Here is a 25,261-nt window from a genome sequence, read left to right on the forward strand (position 1 = left end):
CGTTGTTGTTATTCGTGTTGTGTGTTTATTTGTTACAGGGACAAGGGAGGGTTTTTGTTGTGTATATATATATATATATTTGGTGGTGTCTTGTTATTTCTGGGGTGGAGGGATATTTATATTTATGTTTCTGATTTTTGCATGTCATTTCACTTAATACATATAATCCGTTTAATTTTACATCCTGTTTTTGTGTGCTTATATTTTCACCGTCGATTGTGGGGGAAAAGTTTAATTGGTAAGAAGTACGGCTTGATAGTAAGATTATTTCTCAGTAAATCATCCAAGCCACAGGTCTTGGGAGTGTAGCTGCCGGCTGGGTAAAGGGGTCGGCCGTTACAAAGTAATGCATGTACTATGTTGCACACCAATTAAATCAATTAATGTCTGTCATCATGGAGAACAGCAATATGTTTTTGGAAACTGTGACATACTGCATATTTCCCACACAAAAACACACTAGCACACACCACCATGGACATTACCGTGTTTTTTGCACAAGAAAATCCTACATAATGCCATCATCCACTGTTACCTAGCAACCCAGCCCCAAACCCCCATTTCTGGATTCCTGCAGAAGAGGCTGCACCATGGAGCTTCACATGTCCTGTTTGTCTCTGGTGCACCTTTAGAATTGGGATCACCAAGATTGTCAGCATAATTTGCAAAGTCGGGGATAGTACTATCAGAACATGTCTCACAGCTCCGCAAAATGTCTACAGATTACAGGAAACGAGTCTTTATATAAATACTAAATGACAGACAGACAGACCGACCGACACGTGCAAAATTAAAGCATACGAATTCTTCCAGACAGAACTAAATATCCTTCTTCTTGTGTTAATGGCACTTGTTTTGCAAATTTGGACTGTCTGACTGTCACTATTTGAAAGACATAAGGAGAAGAGACAGTATTGAATGTTAAACTGGAAACACTTGGCCATGACTTACTTTTAATTCTGTGTGGTCTTCACCTGTCACAAAAAGCGCATGTCAGTTTGTAAGACTGTAGACCCACCACCACATCTCCTGGATTACAAACACATGCACAGAATAACTGAAATGGAAATTTGTGGCAAAATTAGTACATTTATTTTTAAAAATAGAACCATTTTTTTTAAATGGCAGTTTATATTATCCTATAGACTACACAAAATTTCAGAAGTCTGTATTTTATATAGGGGGCGGCACGGCTCGCAGTTAGGAGGCTTGGGTTCGCTTCCCGGGTCCTCCCTGCGTGGAGTTTGCATGTTCTCCCCGTGTCTGCGTGGGTTTCCTCCCGGTATTCTGGTTTCCTTCCACAGTCCAAAGACATGCAGGTTAGGTGCATTGGCGATCCTAAATTGTCCCTAGTGTGTGCTGGGTGTGTGTATGCCCTGCGGTGGGCTGGCACCCTGCCCAGGGTTTGTTTCCTGCCTTGCGCCCTGTGTTGGCTGGGATTTGCTCCAGCAGACCCCCGTGACCCTGTAATTAGGATATGGCGGGTTGGATAATGGATGGATAGATGTATTTTATAGGGTTTATGACACATTCAGAGGGTTGAATTCCCCCAGATTTCATACCATGTGTGCCCTGATATATTCATAAAAATTCTAAAATACTCCTATTTTAAACAGCCATTCAACAATATAAGCACATCATGTTGTCATCTGATGTTGTGTTTACAGTACATCATTGTATTTACTGTTAGCACTACTGTCACTCCTTTGTGGGAGACATGCAAGTAAACATTTCACTGTTCTATGTGCAAATGACAATACATATGGACTTAAAGCTTTAGTTCAAAGTCAAAGTGAACTTTATTGTCATCTCAACTGTATACAAGTATACAGATAGACGAAATTGCGAAGCTCAGGGTCCACAGTGTAACAACATGACGTGCAAATAAGAAATAAGAAATAGAATTAAAATTTAAATTTAAAATTAAAACACAAACAAGACAAGACATAGTGCAAAGACAAGACAAAGAAGTATCAGCAATATTGACGTGTAGTTAGCAATATGAACATTGATGCAGTGTATGGTATTTGCAATCTACTGTAGATACATACAGTCATGGCCGAAATTATCGGCACCCCTGGAATTTTCCCAGAAAATGCACCATTTCTCCCAGAAAATTGTTGCAATTACAAATGTTTTGGTATACAAATGTTCATTTCCTTTATGTGCATTGGAAAAACACAAAAAGCCAAATCTGACATCATGTCACACAGAACTCCAAAAATGGGCCGGACAAAATTATTGGCACCCTTTCAAAATTAATAGGAGAAGAGTTGACTCAGCCTTTCTGTTGTGTGTCTGAGTTTGCCACACTAAGCATGGAGAACAGAAAGAAGAGCAGAGAATTAATTGTCTGAGGACTTGAGAACAAAAATTGTGAAAAAATATCAACAATCTCAAGGCTACAAGTCCATCTCCAGAGATCTTCATGTTCCTTTGTCCACTGTGCGCAACATAATCAAGAAGTTCACAACACATGGCACTGTAGTTAATCTCCCTGGACGTGGACGGAAGAGAAAAATTGATAAAAAAGACTGCAACGAAGGATAGTCTGAATGGTGGATAAACAACTCCAATCAACTTCAAAACATATTCAAGCTGTTTTGCAGACTCAGGGTGCAACAGTGTCAGCTCGAACTATTCGTCGACATCTGAACGAAATGAAACGCTATGGCAGGAGAGCCAGGAGGACCCCACTGCTGACACAGAAACATAAAAAAGCCAGACTAGAGTTTGCCAAAATGTACTTGAGGAAGCCAAAATCCTTCTGGGCAAACGTCTTGTGGACAGTTGAGACCAAGGTAGAGCTTTTTGTGTTAAAGCTCATCATTCTACTGTTTACAGAAAACGGAGTGAGGCCTATGAAGAAAAGAACACAGTACCTACAGTCAAACATGGTGGAGGTTCTAAGATGTTTTGGGGATGTTTTGCTGCCACTGGCACTGGATGCCTTGACTGTGTGGAAGGCATCATGAAATCTGAAGACTACCAAAAGATATTGGGGCGCAATATAGGGCCCAGTGTCAGAAAGCTGGGTCTGCGTCAGAGGTCATGGGTGTTCCAGCAGGACAATGACCCCAAACATACCTCTAAAATCACCCAGAAATGGTTGAAGACAAAGCACTGGAGAGTTCTGAAGTGGCCAGCAATGAGTCCGGATTTAAATCCGACTGAACACTTATGGAGAGATCTAAAAATTGCTGTTGGGAGAAGGCGCCCTTCAAATCTGAGAGACCTTGAGCAGTTTGCAAAAGAAGAGTGGTTGGAAATTCCAGTTGAGAGGTGTAACAAGCTTGTTGATTGTTATAGGAAGCGCTTGATTTAAGTAATTTTTTCCCAAGGGGCATGCGACCAAATATTAAGTTGAGGGTGCCAATAATTTTGTCCAGCGCAGTTTTTGAGTTTTGTGTGAAATGATATCAGATTTGGCTTTTTTTCTCTGTTTTTTGTGTTGTTCCAATGCACATAAAGGAAACAAACATGTGTATACCAAAACATTTGTAATTGCAACAATTTTCTGGGAGAAACGGTGCATTTTCTGGGAAAATTCCAGGGGTGACGATAATTTCGGCCATGACTGTAAATATAGTTAATAAATATGTAATATAATAAATAAAAGATATAGATCATACAGAAATGATCAGTGTATGATAATAGTTGTTTAAGACACGTGTAAACAATGACAGGTCAGAATGTTTCACAGCAGAAGGATATCAAGAGTGTCAAAATACTTAAAGGTCAGTAGGAGATTTTCAGTTCTTCACGACATGCACACTCGTCTTTGGAAAAGTGGCTCGCATGTATAAAAGTTCTGTTTATCGAGGTGGTTGAGGCCATGTGGAAGATCCCAGGAGGCAGCATGGTGTTAAGGAGTCTAACAGCTTGGGGGTAAAAACTCTCCTGCAGCCTGGCAGATCTGGCTTTGATGCCGCAGTATCTTCTCTTGGATGGCAGAAGTGTGAAAAGTCCACGTGAGGGATGTAAGGAGTCCTGCACAATGCTGCAGGCCTTGCGGACACTACGTTTGTAAAATATGTCCTGTAGTGAAGGGAGAGGCATGCCAATAATGTTCTCTGCTGTCTTCACTATCCTTTGCAGGCGCTTGCGGTTGGATATGTTGCAGTTTCCATACCAGACAGTGATGCTGCTGGTCAGAACGCTCTCAATGGTGCCTCTGTAGAACATGGTGAGGATGGAAGGGGGAAGATTTGCTCACTTCAGCCACCTCAGGAAGTATAGTCTCTGCTGGGCTTTCTTGATTAGTGATTAGGTGTTATGTGTCCATGTAAGTTCCTCAGTTATGTGCACACCGAGGAACTTGGTACTCCTAACAGTCTCCACATCTAAACCGTTGATGCTGAGTGAGATGTGGGCAGGATGTGATTTTCTGAAGTCCACAATTATCTCTTTTGTCTTGTCAACATTGAGAGATAGATTGTTGTCTTCACACCATGCAGACAGCCATTCCACCTCATCTCTGTATGCCGTTTCATCATCCCTGCTTATCAGAACCAGCACAGTTGTATCATCCGCAAACTTGATGATGTGGTTGTTGTTGCGCGTGGCTGTGCAGTCGTGAGTCAGCAAGGTGAACAGCAGTGGACTAAGCACACAGCCCTGCGGCGCTCCAGTGCTCAGTGTGATGTTGCTGGAAGTGTTGCAGCCCATCCGAACTGACTGGGGCCTCTCTGTCAAGAAGTCCAGGATCCAATTGCAGAGGGTGGTGTTCAGGCCCAACCTGCTCAGTTTTACAACCAGCTTTTGAGGGATGATTGTGTTGAAGGCAGAGCTAAAGTCTATGAATAGCATCCTGACATATGTGTCTTTTTTATCCAGATGTGTCAGGAAGGGGTGAAGGGCAGAGCATATGGCATCCTCAGTTGACCTGTTTGAGCGGTATGCAAACTGAAGAGGGTCAAGGGAGGCAGGGAGATTAGTCTTTATGTATGACATGACTAACCTTTCGAAGCACTTCATTACGATTGGTGTGAGTGCAACTGGTTGGTAGTCATTCAAGAATGTCACTGATGACTTCTTCAGCACTGGTATGATGGTGGTTGACTTGAAGCATGCTGGGACTGACGACTGGGTCAGAGATGTGTTGAAGATGTCTGTGAGGACACCAACCAGTTGACTGGCACATTCTTTGAGCACATGACCAGGTATGTTGTTAGGTCCTGCAGCCTTGAGTGGATTGACTCTGGATAGAGTCCTCTTCACATCAGTTATGGAGAGACAGAGTACCTGGTCAGTGGAGGGAAGTGTTGCTTTTCTCGCAAGCTCTTTGCTCTGCGCATCAAACTGTGTGAAGAATTTGTTCAGCTCCTCCGCAAGGGAGGCATCACCATCGCTGCTGTGTGGGTTGGGCTTGTAGCTTGTAATTGTCTGAACGCCATGCCACATATGACGTGTGTCTCTGGTGCTGCTGAATTGTTTCTTAATCCTCTGCACGTATGCCCACTTAGCTCTCCTTATAGGGTGAGACAGGTTGGCTCTGGTCACCCTGAGGGCCTTGTTTCCAGATCTGAAGGCTGCATTTCTGATCTTGAGCAGCTTGTGCACTTCTCTCGTCATCCAGGGCTTTTGGTTGGCTCTTGTGGTAACATCCTTGGTAACAGTAACATCCTGTATGCATTTGGAGATGTAGCCAGTCACAGAGTCTGTATACTCCTCCAGATTGATGGAGTCACCATCCATAGAAGCCTCCCTGAAAATGTCCCAGTCTGTCAATTCGAAGCAGTCTTGGAGAGCTGAAACAGCACCAACCTGCCACACTCTGATGTTCTTGCGGGCTGGTTTAGTGCGCTTCAGCAGGGACTTGTATGCAGGAACCATAAAAACGCTGATATGGTCTGAGCAGCCGAGGTAGGGGCGGGGTAGGGCCTTGTAGGGGTCAGGAGCGCTCGTGTAAACATTGTCCAGACAGCTTCCCCCTCTAGTAGCATTCACATTCTGGAAGAATTTTGGTTAGTGTACATTAGTTCAATGTACACCAAAGAGATTACATGTATATAGAAAAAACTACAAAGATGTGATAAACAATACCTTTTTTAAAATGGTGGTGTAGCAGTTAGCGTTGCTGTTTCACAGATCCAACTTATCAGGTCCAAATCCCCAGTCTGGTTGTTGTATGTGGGGTTTGCAGTTTTATATCAATTTTCCACTCACATGTCCAAAGACGTGTAGGTTACCTTGACTGGTGAACAAAAAGCAACAATAGAAACAAAACCACACTGCGTGTGTTGCACTGTACAAAATCAACTGAATAAAGTTACATATACTAACGTTTTAGTGGAGAGAAAGAGAGAGAATGTATTGCTTCCAATCTAAGACTGACTTTTGTCATTTTTCCAAGGTTAAAACTGTGATGTATCTTAAATTCTAGGTATTTCACAGTCACGGCCTTATAAGACCTTCTGCAGCTAAAAACAAAGAAAATAAGCTTACATAAGTTTGTGAACATGAATGGGATACAGCGAGTGCGGGCTTATAAAGAGGCAGGCGATTTGGCGCATGCGTTAATATTAAGGTGAATGCGACTTGGCGCGTGTGGGCTTATATGGAGGGGCAGGCGATTCACTGCGGCAGGTTGTGAAGGGGAAGTTGATCTGGTGCACACGGGCTTGTCAAGTGAAATTGATTTCACGAAAGAAAAAAAAAAATGGTTTTGGTATATTGACATGCAATTCTTGTATAAACCAATCATTTTTTCCTTAAAATCTGTTTTTGAAAGGGATTGCGACTTTAATTTAAAGCCGTCTTAAATAGCAAAACAGTACATAACCAAATACAAGTTGTATGAAAACATTTTAACAGCTAATAATGACTGATGCAATGAATGCAGTACAAACAGCGTTAGAGAATAAAATGATGAGGAAATTACAGATAGTAACTGAGTACATGGGAAAACATTAAGCTAAGTATGCAGTTCAAACTGAAGTACCAATATTTTAGAAAACCTGTGAGATGAGCAGAAAGCGACGAGAGATTAGGAGATCATTTTTTGTGATCATTTTTTTGTTTGTTTTTTAAACAAAGTCGAAAAGGGAGATGTGTCATCTTTTCACACCTTTGTGCCGTCAGAATAAAAAGTATGCTTATAAAAATAATGAATAAGTTAATTCACTATAGGCATGATGATTCACGCATAAGGAAGAATTCATTTTACTGAAAACTGCAGAAATATCAAAAATAATTCTGCAGATCCAGTATATAATGTATAGTAGGACTATATATACTCTATAATTTATCATAAGCCGATTTTTATCTGTTCAGTAGTTACACTGTTAGGTGTATTTCGCATTAGGGTTTGTGATGCACATCTATTAGAATGTATGTGATAGTGATAACTAAATGCATTTCATTTTTTCATTTCCACAGATTGAACTGTTAGTGCTGCAGTTGATAATCCTATACTAATACTGTATAGCTGCAGCAATGGACAACTCTAAAATGATATTTTTACCCTTTACTTACCAATGTAGTTCATGGGGATGGCCAAGAGAAAAACTTTTTGATGAAGACAGGACTCTTGATCAACGAATAAGGGGGAGAGGCAGGTCTTCAATTCAAAAATGCATTCCAATTAGAGTTTAAGTTTCCAGTTTATGATGTCTGCTGGTAGTTCCCGGCAATACTTTAGCAAAAAGCATGTGTTTTGCATGTTTTCAGCATGTGAGTGTATAACTGACATGCGGATTATACAACGTGAGAAATATGATATCTCCCATGTGGATGTTTTTCACATTGTTTGCCGTTGGTCACTCTTGGCTTCTATTATATCATAAACTTTTTCTTTCCATTCTGCATAAAAACAAAAGTTTAAAAAAGTTTTTTCTAAGCCATTCCTACACTGTAAAAAATGTCAGTAAATTTAACGGTAAAAATACTGTAAATGGTGAAAGTAAAAGACCTTTTCTGAAAAAAAGGAAAGTTACCTTATGTTCTACTGAAAATTACCTGTATATCTTAAGCAATACATTTCATTATTTTTTACAGCCAAGTTCTGTAAAATCGATATTTTTCTACCTTCAAAATATGCTAAATACCGTTTACTGATGCATTAAAATTACACTGTAAAACTGTTAAATAGCGAAGGTAAACAACCGTAAAATGTAAAACAGTAAATCGTTGTTTCATTTAAACTGGTTATGATATTTGCATAAGGACACGCTCCCTTTCACCATATTGTTCCTGGTGAACCGCATACCTTTGCAGAGCAGGGAAAAAAACTTAAACCGAGTTAGCAGACTTTTTTTTCCCTGCATGCTGAAGGTTTTTTGAGTCTATGGAAGCCGATTTATGGTGGGTTGTATTCGATAAGCTGGCACACTTTTAGGACACCATGCACCACAAAAGCAAACTTTACTTCTCCACCAGACAATGTGCCATAGCTTCCTTAAACATTGAATTGTTTTCAATGTGTATAATTAAATGATACATGTTTGCTATTGGTTACTGTTACTTTACTGATGCAAACTGTGTACTGGGGTTTGACTCTGACAATACTTTTTAATGGTTTATTGATTGGCATACGTATAACACTACATGAATTTCTGGGTATGGTTAAACATTCCCTTCTTTTAATAATAATAATAATTCATTACATTTATATAGCGCTTTTCTCAATACTCAAAGCACTATCCACACAGGGAGGAACCGGGAAGCGAACCCACAATCTTCCACAGTCTCCTTACTGCAAAGCAGTAGCACTACCACTGCGCCACCTGTGAGGATTGGAATATGTTGCAAAGAAAAAACAGTTTTTACTTCAAAATTATACTGTAGACTTAAAAATATTGTCACCTTATTTATTACAGTAAAATTTTGGCAACCCAGCTGGCAGTTTTTTTTACCGTAAAAATAAAATTTTATAGACCTAAAAATACTGTCACCTTTTTTTTCTACGGTAAAATTCTGGCAACCCAGCTGCCACTATTTTACCGTAAATTTAACATTTTTTTTAAAGTGTACAAACTACACAGGGTGAGTAACATAGAAAAATATTTTTTGAGTAGATTGCTCCTTTAATAATATAAAATGTACATAGAAAAAAATAGGAAATAAAAAAATAGTCATAACCATCAGGTACTTCTCTCTATGCGACAGTCAATGGGCTCCAATATGATTAATACGTCCTCTGCAGCCTTATTTATTTCTCGTCATTCTTTTCTAAATAAAATATCCTTTGGTTCTTTAGGTTATAGTGTTGGTTGTGCTGGAATAAAAAAGGCAATGCATCTTATTGGTACACTAGCTGTATCACCCGGGGTATCAGAAATAACACAGGGTGACCATAAGCAAGTTGCTTTACTTTCCTTTGCTCCAACTGGAAAAACAAAATACATGCAACCAAAAATGTTTCAGTTGCCTTGCATAAAGGTATAGGTCAAATAATAAGTACCACATATACTCACGTATAAGTCGGGTCTTGAAACCCGAAAAATCGATCATAAAATCAGACCCCGACATATACACCTGTTCAAAAATGCGACACTTAATTTTTTATTTTTTTACATCTTCTTGCTTCCTCCAGTCTCGCACCAGTTTCTCAGATACATTGAATTTTGTTGCAGCAGCGCAGTGTGCTCCGTGGTTACTCTCTCAGGTGAGCATTAGCATATCATAATCTCTTGGACCAATAGTGTAAATTTTCCGCTTTCTACTTATATGACCGACATTATAAAATACCGGAAATAATACGGCAAAATCAAGCCCTGACTTATCCGCTAGAGAACTTAAACGTGAGTATATATGGCAATAATATTACTAGGTTACTGGAACTGCTTACTCTTAAACATGTTATACACAATTGTTACACAATTCCTGCATTAGATCAGTTCCTGTTTTTTTCTGCTTTTAGATTTTGCTGATGGTCATTGTAAAACAATTTTACAGGAAAGTGTATTCTTTTGAATTAAAATGGAGATTCAGAAGGAATAACAAGAAATTTGAGTATGTATTATCTTCATTAGATGTTTATGATTTTCATTTGTTTATGCCATTCACTGAAATACAGTATTTCTTTTTGTGTGTTCCAGCAGTTGTATGTAGTTCCCCTTTAAAGTCCACAGATGTTGACGTATATACAAAACAGTGCTTGAAGTGCATATATTTAATTGCCAATACACTGTGTGTTAAACTGATGTATTAACGTGAACAGTGAGGAGCATGGATCATTTCCCAATTAGAAAATGAAGCACCAGTTTCTAAGACTGAATTTTCACCCTTGGAATCTGCAGCAATATGATGGATTAAAGGGGTTGGGGTGGGTTCAGTGGGGGTTTTTCCTTAATGTTGTAAGTCCGTCCATCCATCCATTATCCAATCCGCTATCCATCCATCCATTATCCAACCAACTACAGGGTCACGTGGGTCTGCTGGAGCCAATCCCAGCCAACACAGGGCACAAGGCAGGAAGCAAACCCCGGGCAGGGCGCCAGCCCACTGCAGTAATGTTGTAAGTGCCTCAATCAAATCAAGGGAGCGAGAGGTTGGTCAACCAATCAGGGACTGGAGGTTAACGAAGCAGATTGAATAACCAAGAGTCTAAGAGTGTCGGTGATCAACAGCAAAAAAAACCAAACAAACAGCAGATTGCTAACTATTGAGCTCTGCATTTTCCTTGAGCTTCGCTAAATTTTTTCTTTCCATTTCAAGATGTGATCACGTCTCTTTTTTCCTACCCAGGACGTTGCCCTGTCTTCAGTTCTCTATCCACCCTAGTGGTTAGTAGAGTCATTCGTGTGGGCTGTCTGCTGCATTCTTCATTTGCATAAAGCATGCTCTTAGTATAGCGGAGAGCATGTAAGTGAGCATAATGTTTATAAATATCGACAAATAAAAAAAATTATGAACAAAAAACATTCTTTTTTTCTCTATAATATCACCAAATTCAAACAAATCTGTCAAGTCATTTTTCAGACTTTCTGTTGGGGGATTTACTACTAAATATCGATAAATCGAAATGTCCTTTCTTAGTGGGCACTGTCACAATAACCAGACATAAGAGTCGTGAAAAGGTTTGGGCCAGCCACCCGTATAATTTGGTTTCCTGGCTGCAAAGTTGCTTTCAATAGATATAGCACTGATGTGCACAAAACCGAGTCCAAAACAGAACTGAGGGAACAGGGAAAAGGTGGAGACTTCTAAAGGGGAAGACAGGAAGTGAAGTCAAAGGGGTTGGGCTCATGAAGGTCTCCAGCCATTGGTTCGAGCCCGGATGTGACATCACAGGGGCCGGAGCCGGCAAGGTCTCCTTCCATTGGCTGGGTCCCAGAAGTGACGTCAAGAGGACCAGGTGGGATCTCCTGTGAATGGTCTGCAGGCAAGGGAGAAAAAGAGTCAGTGCACTCTGCCACATCCCGGTATGTCTCGGAACTGCCCTTACTCAAGCCCTTTAGCTGCCTCCCATACGCACATGTGTGACAACACCTACTGATCTAGTTGCACCAACCTGCCAAATGTCAGCTTGTTAACTAAATGGGAAATAGTGTTTTTGTGTATGCATGAGTGAATGCATTATATATATGTAGATGCTACAAACATCTGGGAATGGATGTGTCAGCAGTGATGCCTTTAAATAAGCATGCTGTAGTTATTGAAATGAAATTCATTTCAATTAGACGATGCTTCTGTGCGTAGTTTTAAGTGCTAGACTAATAGTACATGATTAATAGGCTAGGGCTGAGCTAGTATTTCTACATATAGTATATATGGGGTTTTGTGTATATATTGAACTGCACAGTCTTACTTCTATAAAACTTGAGTACAACAGGAAATATTTAGTAACAAGAAATATCAATATCCATATATGCCCGCTCCCTATCATGTGACTTTAGGGGCTTTGAATGTCCACTTTTCATGTCTCACCTCATTGATTCCTTTATTTTTTTTTTCCAAGGCCTTCTTTTGGGGAAGATGGGAGAGAGAGGGATGCCCATGGTGAATGTCTGCCAGTGCATCAATGAATGTGTCATGAAGATTATTTCAGCTGCTGTGTGGTAAGAAGAGAACCAGAGTTTAAGAAAGGGAGGGGCGCCGGGGGGGCATAGCCTACACTTATTGCTCCTCATAAATTCTTTGAAATGGGGCAGGATGGGACCACCAGTGTAACTCTGTTTTCAAAGCTACTCCTACAATTCCTAGTCACAATTTAAAACATTCAATTCAATTTTATTTGTCATTCAGCAGAACATCCAAGATGTGCTGCAGAACAAAAATACGATGCACAAGACATTAAATAAAACACATAGTTAAAATCAATTACATTCTAATTAAAGTGCAGAAAGATTCTGATTAAAGATACACAAAGATTCTGATTAGAGGTGCATAAAAATTTCTAATTAAAAGTGCATGAAAGTCTAAATTGAAAATACATAAAATTCTGAATTAAAAATGCCTACAATAAAATACTAAAATGCTTCATTTAAAAGATGAACAGCAGTAGGAAAAAAACTATTTTTAAACCTGGTAGTTCTACAATTCAGGCTGCGGTACCTTCTGCTTGAGGGCATGAGGGAAAAGAGTTCAGAGGCAGGATAAGTAGGGTCTCTAGAAATCCGCACAGCTCTGGCCAGACAGCGTTGCTTTGCCAAGTCTTGTACATTAGGCAACGGGGCTCCAATGATCCTCTCCGCAGCCCTCACCACTTTCCTCAGTGCTTTCCAGTCCGAAGCGCTGCAGCTCTCCTGCCACAGAGAGCTGCTGCAGGTTAGCACGCTCTCTATGGTCCCTCTGTAAAAAGTGGTGAGGACTGACTTACTGAGATGGGCCCTCTTTAACCTCCGCAGAAAGATCAAGCGCTGGTGAGCTTTCTTGATGATGAAGGAGGTGTGCAGCGACCAGGTGAGGTTGTTCGTCACATTGACTCCCAGGAACTTGGTAGACTGCACAATTTCCACAGCAGTGTTCTTAATGTAGACTGGGATGTGTATCAGCTGTTTCTTCCTGAAGTCGATCACCAGTTCTTTCGTTTTTTCGACATTCAGTATCAGATTGTTTTTATCACACCATTCCACAAATGACTTCACCTCCTCTCTGTAATCCCTCTCCCCATCACCTCAAATGAGACCCACCACTGTTGTGTCGTCCGCATACTTAATAATTTGGTTTGTGCTGAACTTGGCACAACAATCGTGGGTCATGAGTGTGAAGAGGAGGGGACTTAGAACACACCCCTGTGGAGAACCTGTGCTCAAGGAGATGGTATCTGATTAATTCTTCCTTACCCGTACGTACTGAGGCCTATCCATTAGAAAGTCCAATATCCAGTTTTGTAGGGGTATGCTCAGTCCCAATGGGCCCAGTTTGCTGATCGGATTCTGAGGGATGATGGTATTAAAATCATCATTCAGAAGAGGGGAGAGATTCTATTTTCTTTTCTTTTCTTTCCTTTTACTTTGACCTTCAAGATACTTATGACTTTGCTTTCTACAAGAGTTGAGCCCTTATCTTTAGGCTGTTTCTTGGACTTAAATCCATTCATTCATCTCCTCCACTTGGTTTTTGTTTTAAATGTGTGGGCATCATTAAACCAAAATGTCCAGAAGATGAGATGTAGGCAGAAAACAATAGCAAAGGTCAAACCAGGGCAATCAGACATGAAGCATCAGATTGGTTCCTACTTTGATATCTAGTATTGACAACATATGTTTTGTTTTTCTCCTCTGTTGCTATTATTTCATTTAATGGCTCCTTTTATTCCAGACTCAACAGGTTAAGAGGTACATTTCTACTATTAGCCTGTTTCCTAGATGTAATGAGACTTGTGTTCTCAAGACGGGGTGACCTCTTCCACTCACCTCATGAATACAGCTGGCTATGTGGCCTACTGGCTTGTACACTGAAGCCCGTCTGTAAAATGAACGTATCAGTTTTTCTGTCACTTGAATTGTGTTGCAAAGTACATTGTTTGCCGATCATATTGTGCCCACCCAAGTAATCCAGGTAACACGAGTTCCCTTATGAAAGTTAGCATGTTATTGGTGCTTTGACTATTTAAAAGGTTCTATAAGAGTCTGATTGATTCTGTTACTTTAACTTTTTAAAAACAGCCTAGAGACAAAGTGAGAGCAAAAAATTAAGCATACCAGTATACTATATACATCTTTACTTTATATAGCACCTTTCATAAGGGTGCCTTGGAAAGCAACAGAAGATAGTAAGGTGGTTTCAAAGCAGAAAACAACCATGAACAGAATACTAGGGTGTTGTGCTAGACGGAGAAAAATAACGCAAAAGAATATAAAGGTAGAAGAAGATGAGATGTAGTCAAAAAATAAAGGGCAATCAAACAATACTGTGGGCAAAAACAAAAATCAGAAATTGTACTCAAAGAATCAGAAAAAGGAAATATATATAAAAAATCATACAAATAGAAGTACCCTCACTCAGTTTAACAAAATACAAGAGCTATGATAACGTATAACCCCTTAAGTTGGGAGCCTGCATGAATTCCTCACAGTTTAAACCAAAAGTATACTTCACATTGAAAGGTAAGGCCAGCAGCCATACCACCTGTAACCCACCTGAAGTTAAGCATGTTCAGGTCCGGTCAGTACTTGCATGGGAGTTCATTTTGGAAAAGCTTGTGTTGCTGGAAGAGGTAATGGTGAGGCCATCGGGGGTGCTTACCCTTTAGCCTGAATATGGATCCCAATGCCCCAGTGCAGTGACTGGGACGCAGTGCTGTAAAAACTGGTACTGTCCCTTGGATGTGACATAAAATCGAGGTCCCAGTTCTGTGGGTATAAAAGGTCGCTGGACATCTTTAGAAAATTCGGGTGTTTCCTGATGTCCTACATAAATCACCCACCTTAACCTGTTCAGTCTGGTCACTTTATCATCTCCTGTCCCTTATTAGCTAACACTGTCTCTCATCCCTTCACCACCTAATAGCTAATGTGTGGTGAGCTTATGGTACAAGAATGGCTGATATGGCATCATCAAGGTGGATGCTACATATTGGTGATGGTTGAAGGGGGTCTACTCAATCTACTGTATATTTTGAGTATTTTAGAAAAGTGCTATATAAATATACTTAATTAATAGTTAATTAAGGTGCTACATATACATTTAACTGAACAGCTGCTTGGTTTTAATTATTATCAGGGTGGTGGACTAAGACTTTGATTTCAGAATATGCAAACTTTCTAGCTGTAGTTTTTAAAATTTCTGCTCTGGTAGATCTGACCTGATCAACTGTAAGTGCTATTGTTGTGAAGTAGAAGATTCAAGGAGCAGCCACAATTCCACAACTCAGCCACAAAATGGCAGACAACGCAAATCCATAGAAGGGGCACCTATCCTCTGCTTCATCTTTCACAACAGAGTTCCAAACTGCCCCTGGATGAAACATCAGCACAAGAACTGTGTGCTGGGAGCTTCATGAAGTGGGTTTCCATGGCTGAGTAGCTGTACGCAAGGATAGTATTCCTATGTGCAATGCCAAACGTCAGCTGAAATGCACACCACCATTGGACTCTAGAGCAGTGGATATGTGTCCCCTAGAGTGATGAATAATGCTTTATCATCTGTCAGTCTGAGGCATGAATCTGAGTTTAGTGGATGCTAGGAGAACACAACCTTCTGTCTGCTAGAAAGTTTGGTGAATGAGCGATAATGGTCTGAGGCTCTCCATCAGTGTTTGGGATAAGCCCCTTGGCTCCAGTAAATGGTACTGTTACTGCTACAGCTGATTTGTGGTGTAAAAGTGTCTGCCTCTTTCACAACAAAACCCAGCCTTATGTAAGATATGGCAACAATCAAAGTTTGGAACAACTGATATGTTCCAATGGTCTGGCTAATTGCTGATTAAGTTACTTTTGGCTAGACGTGGCATATGTTCATCTTAAAGTCCCAGGCCTCCATTTTATATATTCTTACAAGCATACATACAACTGGTCACTTTATCTAAGCTTAAAATATATACATTCTAATAAACAATGACACCCTTTAACAATGTATACTTATTTTCCCAATATTCCTGTCAACAGTATGTCTGTTTTTACATACACCCCAGAATTTGACAATCTTTGGGAACTAACTCATGAATATTAATGATTTAATGAGGTCATTTGCATTTGTACCTGCCAGCCCTTTAAGTTACAGAACATTTTCCACCTGACCTCTGATCCCACAATTTAAGAGTCAATATCTAAATAATTCTAAAATAAAAACAGACCGAAATAAAACATACAAATTAAATATTACGAGACGTATTTCTCAATTTACCAGTCGATCTATGTTCCTACCCTCACCTATGGTCATGAGCTATGGGTAGTGACCGAAAGAACGAGATCGCGAATACAAGCGGCTGAAATGAGTTTCCTCCGCAGGGTGTCTGGGCTCTCCCTTAAAGATAGGGTGAGAAGCTCAGTCATCCGGGAGGGGCTCAGAGTAGAGCCGCTGCTCCTCCGCATCGAGAGGAGTCAGATGAGGTGGCTCGGGCATCTGATCAGGATGCCTCCTGGACACCTCCCTGGTGAGGTGTTCCGGGCACGTCTAACCGGGAGGAGGCTCCGGGGAAGACCCAGGACACGCTGGAGGGACTATGCCTCTCGGCTGGCCTGGGAACGCCTCGGGATTCTCCCGGAAGAGCTAGAAGAAGTGGCCGGGGAGAGGGAAGTCTGGGCATCTCTGCTCAAGCTGCTGCCCCCGCAACCCGACCTCGGATAAGCTGAAGAGGATGGATGGATGGATGGAGACGTATTTAGCATACTATAAAAGCTGAATTCTTCAAAGACATTGTAGATAATTCAACACTTCCAACTTTGTGTCATTAATTTGGGGAAAGGTCTTTTTCTGTTCCAGCAGGAGTGTGCCCCTGTGCACAAATCAAAGTCCATAAGGCCCTGACTTCAACACTGTTTAACACCTTTGAGATGGATTGGACCACCGACTGTTCAATAAACTCACAAGTGCTTTTTTAGCTGAAGGGGCACAAATTCCCACAGACATGCTCCAAAATCTTATCGACTGCCTTCCCAGAAGAGTGGAGGCCATTATGGCCTCAAAGGGGAGGCAACTCTAAAGTAATGCCCATGATTTTGTAATAGGATGTCCAAACAGTTTTATTGGAGTGATGGTCATTTGTCCACAAACTGGTGGGCATATTGTGTATGAATAGTGAATAGTGTCACTCCAGAACTCATTGGCATGTCTTGCTTGTGCTGTGTAGCTCAGAGTACTGGCACACTCTGCAATTCCCACAGCATGGAGCAGGTGTTAACATTCTTCATCCATCCATCTATTATCCAATATATCCTAACTACAGGGTCACGGGGGGTCTGCTGGAGCCAATCCCAGCCAACACAGTGCGCAAGGCAGGAAATAAACCCCAGGCAGGGCGCCAGCCCACCGCAGGGTGCGCACACACACCCACCCACACGGGACAATTTAGAATCTCCAATGCACCTAACATGCATGTCTTTGGACTGTGGGAGGATAACCGGAGCACCCGGAGGAAACCCAAACAGACACAGGGAGAACAGTGTTAACATTCTTGTAAATGTTTAAACCAATTGACATTTGCAGTTAGCTTGTTGGTGTGTTTTTATTAGTCTGTTAACTACTAAAAGAATGACAGACATCACAGTGGGAGTTGTAGTTCTACATATTAAAGCACTTGAGACTTAAAGGCTGGACTTGGCGTCTGTCAGTTAAGAATTTTGGTACTGTAAGAAAAGCAGAGCCATACAAATTTGCATACAGCAGAAGCAGAAACAGCGAGTGTGCAGGCGTTTACAAATATAGTTGGTGTGCAGCGAGCAGCGTGGTGCAGTACATTAAGGCAGAGTTAAGTTCAGTTTGCAATTCAATGTTATATTTAATGAAGAAATATAAATGTTATATTTGTTCATAACTTTGTTGCGGATTTATACGTATATCTGAAGAGAAAAGGGGCAGACGCAGATTACTACACTGTTCTTATTTGAAAGCAGCATGGTCATTTAATAAAGAATACTGAAGATTACGTGCCTGCTGGTCTTCGTTCCCTTTCTGAAGGTGTAAAGCAAGCTTTCCTGATACATCTGTGTGTTTAACCGACATGCTGTGGAGAACGGAACTGAGTCGGAGACCCGAGTCGAGTGTGTCTCCTACCCCACAGTACCCTGACTCCAAAGCGCTGACTGGCATACAGTAATGGTGCCCTACTTGTGAAGAATTCTGAACTGGGTGTCACTGACTAGTTAAGCCAACTGTACATTTAACTTCTTTCATCTACAGGTATTTTCCCTTTGGAATCGTATTCCTTGTTGCAGGAAAGATCTTAGAGATGCAGGACCCGACAATGATTGGGAAAAAGCTGGGCCTGTACGCTGTCACAGTGGTGTCTGGTCTCCTTATCCACGGCCTGATTCTTTTGCCCACCTTTTACTTTCTCATAACCAAGAAGAATCCTATCCCATATGTGCGTGGCCTTCTACAGGCTCTGGTGATTGCCCTGGCAACCTCATCCAGGCAAGTAGCGTTAAGACAGGGGTGGGCAAAGTTGTTCTTGGAGGACCGCAGTGGCTGCAGGTTTTTGTTCCAACCCAATTGCTTGAAAAGAAGTCCTTATTGCTCAAGTGACACTTCTGATTCATTTTTATTGTGTCACTGGTTAGGATTTTGAACCTTAATTTGAACCTTAAACAGCTGTATTCTCGTTTTTTAATTGCTCCTTATTAGTCCATCAATCATTCTCCAACCCGCTATATCCTAACACAGGGTCATGGGGGTCTGCTGGAGCCAATCCCGCCAACACAGGGCACAAGGCAGGAACAAACCCTGGGCAGGGTGCCAGCCCACCGCAGGGCACACATACACACACACACACACACCAAGCACACACTAGGGACAATTTAGGATCGCCAATGCACCTAACCTGCATGTCTTTGGACTGTGGGAGGAAAGCCAAGCAAAATGACACCTTTTATTGGCTAACTAAAAAGATTACAATATGCAAGCTTTCGAGGCAACTCAGGCCCCTTCTTCAGGTAAGATGGAAGGAAACCCACGCAGACACAGGGTGAACATGCAAACTCCACGCAGGAAGGACCCGGGAAGCAAACCCAGGTCTCTTTACTGCGAGGCAGCAGCGCTACCACTGTGCCACCATGCCGCCCTTCCTTATTAGCAATAAGATTCAAATGTCAAAAGAAACAAGCAGTCCTCCATTTAGCTGGTTTCCATTTACACCTGTGTGTATTTATCATGCATTATTTGGTTTAATTAATTAATAATTAAGCAACTGGGTTGGAACAAAAACCTGCAGCCACTGTGGCCCTCCAGGACTGACTTTACCCACCCATGCATTAAGACAAAAAGGTTTGTAGCCTCCTGTGTAGAAAAGGACACCTTAACTGGGCTTTTTTCATGTGTGTGTTCCCTACAGCTCTGCTACACTGCCAATCACCATGAAATGCCTCCTGGAGAACAACCGAGTGGACCGCAGGATTGCACGTTTTGTCCTGCCAGTAGGTGCAACCATCAATATGGATGGTACAGCACTGTATGAGGCTGTGGCTGCCATCTTCATTGCACAAGTAAACCAGTATGATCTAGACTTTGGACAAATTATCACTATCAGGTGAGTGCATTTTGCAGCCATGAACTTTCTGGAATAAGTGCCATGGTGCCAAGAAGGGGTGAAAGGCAGTTTGAGAATAATGCACAATCTTTTAATTGCCCACCAAATGGTCCAAGTCATGTGAACTGGCAAGAAAATGGTAATGAGAAGTACTGAGCCTTCTTTGTGCTCCATGTAGATTTGGTGAACTGACTGGTTCCACCCGCAAGACAACTGTAAAGCACTTAGTAGAGCATGAACAAAAATACAACTATTTTCAAGCTGTTAAGGAACTAAACATCCGAAATCACAAAAATTTTGCTTCAGGACAAATGTACTACAGTTTAAGGCCTATGAGACATTAAGTCTTCCTCATGAAATGAGCAGATTTTGCACAAGGTGTATCTGAATTTTATGTTTACCTTTTGAAAGGCACGGCCAACTCCAGGTAACAGTCAGCTGCACACTCAACTCTTTCACTTTCTTTCTGCAGCATCACAGCCACAGCAGCCAGCATTGGAGCTGCAGGAATCCCGCAAGCAGGCCTGGTTACCATGGTGATCGTTCTGACATCGGTAGGCCTTCCGGCTGATGACATTACGCTCATTGTTGCAGTGGACTGGGCTCTGTGAGTGCCACTCTTATGATTCTGAAATAGAAGAGTAGATCTTCTGGGATAGGTAGGAGATGCAGCTGTAGACAAAGACAGTGACTGCTGGGCAGCCCGTTTGGTTTTAAGAAGATCATTCACATAAAAGGAAACAAAAACCAGCACAATTGTTACAGAGAGCATTTTTCACAATGCTGTGCTGGAGAATCAAAAGTGAGTTAACAGATTGCTTTCAGAAGTCAAGCAAAATGACACCTTTTATGGGCTAACTAAAAAGATTACAATATGCACGCTTTTGAGGCAACTCAGGCCCCTTCTTCTGGCAAGAGGGGCCCGAGTTGCCTCGAAAGCTTGCATATTGTAATCTTTTTAGTTAGCCCATAAAAGGTGTCATTTTGCTTGACTTCTCACTACATTCATAATGGCTAACATGTTACAACACCCTATTACTACGGATTGCTTTCAAAAAGGCTGACCTATTATTCATTCTATGTGAGATCAATGGGGTGGTATTTGCTATCCTTTACAACTTGTACACCTCTTACAGTGTGGCTCTTAGCAGAGAAACCTCACAGCTAACTTAACCCTTAACTCCCATGTTTATGATCCATAGTAATGCAGTGCCTCTGCCTCACTCAAATTATAAAAATGTTAGGGAGATCATCAATGATTAAGCTACTTCAGAAGAGGAAAGACTGAACTTACCTGTACTTTAGGGCTTTGTGCAGTAACACTCCCTTAAAATTCTAATACAACATTCATATTGTTATATGTGAGCAATTCTATAAGAGAAAATGAAAAATTAAAAACAGACTCAACCATTAAGTGGAAAAAGGTAAACCATTAGCACTCAAACATTTTTTAAGATGGGACCTGGCAAAAGGTATATGCAGTAAATACACTACGTACAGTTTTTAATTGGTGACTACGCAGTGTAACACAAAACACATTCCAATAAACACAACCTGTCATAAGGCATAACATTCTAAATCTCTCTGAAACCAGTTTAAGATGAATGGGTGCAAGGCAGACGTCTGCTCCAGACAGGTCACCAGTCCACTTCGGGGACTGTCCCCACACAGGGCTACTTTAAAATCACCAATTAACTTAACCTGCATATCTATGAGAATATGAGAGGAAAACCAGAGTAGCTTAAGGAAACCACGACACAGACACAAGAAAAATATAAGTGTCTGGGCATGGGATTTAAAGCCAGAGCACTGAATGTAAGTAATCTGTATGCTGCAAACTAAGTAGGTATAACAGAGACTGGTTATGTGATGGCAGGTATTTAAACAATATTTTTTTTAAGATGCATCCTTTATCTGGACCAGAAGATCCATAAGAGGCTTTGCTAAGATGACTCTAGAAACCACATTGCATGCAATCACTGGCCCAGCATAATTCCTTACACATTCTGCACTCCAATTCAGTCCTTTCATCCTTGCTATTTTTAATGGTGTATTTGCTGGCTATTAACACACAGTAATGATTACTGCCAAGACTACCTAGGCTCACAAGCTGAAATTTGTTTCTCCAGAGATCGATTCAGGACCATGATCAATGTTCTAGGGGATGCACTGGCTGCAGGAATCATTGCTCACATCTGTCGGAAGGACTTCATGCCCAGTACTGAAAAGGTATTCAATTGACATGTGTTCACATAGGACTTTTCTTTTCTGTTCTGTTTGGGAGAACTTTATGCCTAGACGTCAGTAGATACAATCAGATTTCTCCTGTTGCATCACTGACTCAATAATTAGAGAGGAGTACTTTAAACTTGGGCCAGATGAGCGATAATGAAGAAGATAAATTAAAATATGGTATAGGGCAGCAGACTTAACTTACACTTTCTACTGTGTATGATAGTGAAAAGGGATGCAGAAGTGTATAAACTAGGGCTGGGAATTGAGTAAAAAAATAACTGATTAATCACATAAAATTAATACCAAAATCATGAAGTAAATACACACCGAATCACAAATTTAATGAAGAATCAACACAAAGGAATTAAAAAAAAGTTAATGACATAATTTAAATTTAAACCTGACCTTTTAACAATATGCTACATGAGAAAGTACAACCTGAATTTGAATGCCATTCCAAGAAGGCAAGTCGAAAAGAAGTCAGTAAGAAAACGAGGCCAATGTATTAATTATCAAATTGGTAGGGCATATGAGACACAGAGGTGTCAAAGTAAAAAAAAATTAAACGATCAAAGCGACCCACCTTGAATGCACTGTTAAAAGACTGATTTAATTGAAAAAATAAATGGGCATACAATAAAACTCGGTAAATACTCTCTTCAAAATGTAAATCACCATCAACGACTTGATAATTAAGTGTTTTTCAACTGGTGCGGGTGGAAATAACGGTGTACTGCCCCTGGGTCCTGATCTGAGAACGTCGCGGTCCTCAGGTGGTCGAAACCTGTATAAGGTGGATGGCACTGCCTCGAGAAGCCGGCATAAAAGCAGCTCTGTTTAAGCACTTTAACTTTAATTACGCGCAGACTCGTCTAACTCCTCCATACTGTTTTCCGCTTCAGTTACGGCCCGAAGCATACCGCTCTTTCACTACCGCTCCCCTTTACTCGCTCGTTCACTCCGTGCTATTTTCGTACACCTCTTCATACCGCACCCCGTGCCGCTGCGGCCCCATATGACTCCTGCTCTGTGCGCTCCGTCACCAACGCCGAGTAAAAGCGCTTCCGTTTCAGCACCTTCCACCTTCTTAAACGGGACGTCCTCCTCTCGCTCAGAGGTTTCATTTGTGTAATGCACTGCGCCTTCTGAAAGCTCAGCATCTGTCCAGTCACGTAGCCATCTGCATCTCCAACCCGATTATTACAGAATTAATATTTCAGAATGTTAAATAAATACATGAAAATGCCACCCTGACCAAAGCACTGCCTTGAGGCGTTTGCCTCGTTGCCAGCTCTGGATGCGACAATTATTATTTAACGTATTAAAGAGGCCACATTAATCGCAAAAAATTAATGCGCTCTTTCCCAGGCCTATTATAAACTGAAGAAAATTCCGGTAATCATGTGTCCTTAAACGTCAAGCCCAATACAGAGGATCCATTCCTTCAATATATCTCACTTATAACACTTATATTCAAAAGATTTTACCGTTTGTCCTTTTAAAGAAAGATAATGAAGAATTCATTTCATGCAAATCTTACCAAGCATCCCTCATAAAGTACAATTTCACTAAAACGTGCACCTTGAATTGAAGGCCACTCATAAATGATAGCTTTGTCATTTTATTATTTGCGGTATTTAGAACAAAACAATAAACATAAGAGGGGTATCCTTTTATCTTTTTCTACCTTTAGTCACTTTCCATATCTATTTAAAGACCTTTTGCTACTCTGAAAATTTACAAATCTACCTGTGCTTTGGTGCTGACCTACTCAAATTATCTTAAACCACTTTTTATAGTTCAAGGACATCAAAGATAGGTAGCATTATTCTTACATGATTGTTTCTCCTTTGTTCTAGGAGGACCTGATCTGCAGTGTCCAGAACCTGCCTACAACAGAGATCCCATTGCTGGCCAGTAAAGACTGTGTGTTTGAGGTCATTGGTGATACGGTTACAGAGAAGCCAACAGTTTACTACAATATCTGCCAAGTGTGAATTGGCCTACACTCCTCTTCCATTTGCTATAAAACAGTTAAGCAGTTCAAGGTTAGCCTCTCACTATTGTGCACTTGCAAAGAAAGTAGGGACTGTCTCATCGATGAACAGCCGAAGGATCATTTCAGGACATCTGCCATTTATGGTTGAGAATGAAGACCTTTATTTTTCTTACTTTCAATAACTAGATAGCAAGTGTCATGTGGGTGCCTTCAGATTCTCAGTGGAGTGGCCTTTCCCTTGCAAGACCATGAGTTTTTTTTTTTTATTCAAATTCAACCTAAAATCTAAAACGGTTTAGGACAATCATGGGACACTACCAAAAAAGTGAACCTATCAATAAAACAGTAAAAACCTTGTGTGGATCTAATCAGTCAGTCTAGCAAGTGATTGTATCAGACAGGGAGGGACATCAGACAAGTTCTATCTGCATGAAAGGTCTAGCTAATATCTCACTTGGGGAATGCTAGGGTCCAATGGCTTCTCCCGAGATGATGAGATGACCAGAATGGTGAAGCTGGAGCTCCAGAAGAAAACATTGCTATGATCTTAAGAAACTAGAACATCATCATGGTTTTTTGTTTTGGGATTGCTCCATGTGAATATTATACTTTACAAAACTGCACCACGTTCTACTACGTGAAGATCAAGAAACAGAGAAGACGATGCAGATCACTTTGGCTTTTCCAAAGGTGCCAATGAATATAGTAATCTGCTTTAACCCCATATACTTCACATGATCCAAGCAGTAACAGCTTTTTGAATTATTTAAACTACAAGCATAAGATTTTTCAGGCAAGACTGACTGAACTAATCAATCAATAAATGGAGATGGCCATTATAAAACACAAGCAACTGCAGCTCTCAATGTTTATGAATACTGGTGTCCTGCTCTCGGAGAAGGGCACATTCTGTTCATTTCACTTGGTGATGATGCTTATAAAAACAGGGTGCTATGTAAAAATTAAGGACAAGTCGGCAAGGACTGTTTGACAGAATTTTAAAATAATTTTAGTAAGCTACAGTACATTAGCAGGAACAAAACTGTGCAATGTTGACTTTACAGCAGCTGCTTGAATGAAATCTTCACATGAAGATGGCAAGCACAATTGCCTTGTTTATTATTTTTTGTAATATAACTGAATTTAATGAAAATCTAAATAACAGGTGTTATGTGGATATGTCTTGGTTGTAAGAATTGGGGGTATACAATACAAAAGAAACATATGACCTCTTTATTGTTCTATCTTCCTGTATATATATATATATATATATATATATATATATATATATATATATAGAGAGAGAGAGAGAGAGAGAGAGAGAGAGTATTGTTTGGACAAAGTAACCAGCCCCCAGCTACCAAGGTTATTTTCTCAAAGGTTAATCCACTTGCAAAACAGAAAATGTTCTGGATTACAAAGGAAAGACCAAGGTACCTTTAAATAGCCATTTA

General features: G+C 40.8%; 1 protein-coding gene across 1 annotated transcript in view; it reads left to right on the plus strand.

Annotated features, from left to right (window-relative positions):
- Positions 1–25,035, plus strand: part of LOC114661548 (excitatory amino acid transporter 5-like) — a 66,986-nt gene extending 41,951 nt beyond the window's left edge. Inside the window, exons 6-11 of the mRNA XM_028814684.2 lie at positions 11,903–12,002; positions 18,229–18,462; positions 19,379–19,573; positions 20,046–20,180; positions 21,703–21,802; positions 23,668–25,035. Of these exons, the coding sequence (XP_028670517.2) occupies positions 11,903–12,002; positions 18,229–18,462; positions 19,379–19,573; positions 20,046–20,180; positions 21,703–21,802; positions 23,668–23,805 (902 nt within the window). The 3' untranslated portion in view covers positions 23,806–25,035. The remainder of the gene's footprint in view (positions 1–11,902; positions 12,003–18,228; positions 18,463–19,378; positions 19,574–20,045; positions 20,181–21,702; positions 21,803–23,667) is intronic.
- Positions 25,036–25,261: the final 226 nt, after the last annotated feature.

The sequence above is a fragment of the Erpetoichthys calabaricus genome, chromosome 12, assembly GCF_900747795.2.
Source record: "Erpetoichthys calabaricus chromosome 12, fErpCal1.3, whole genome shotgun sequence".
Taxonomy (NCBI): Eukaryota; Metazoa; Chordata; class Cladistia; order Polypteriformes; family Polypteridae; genus Erpetoichthys; species Erpetoichthys calabaricus.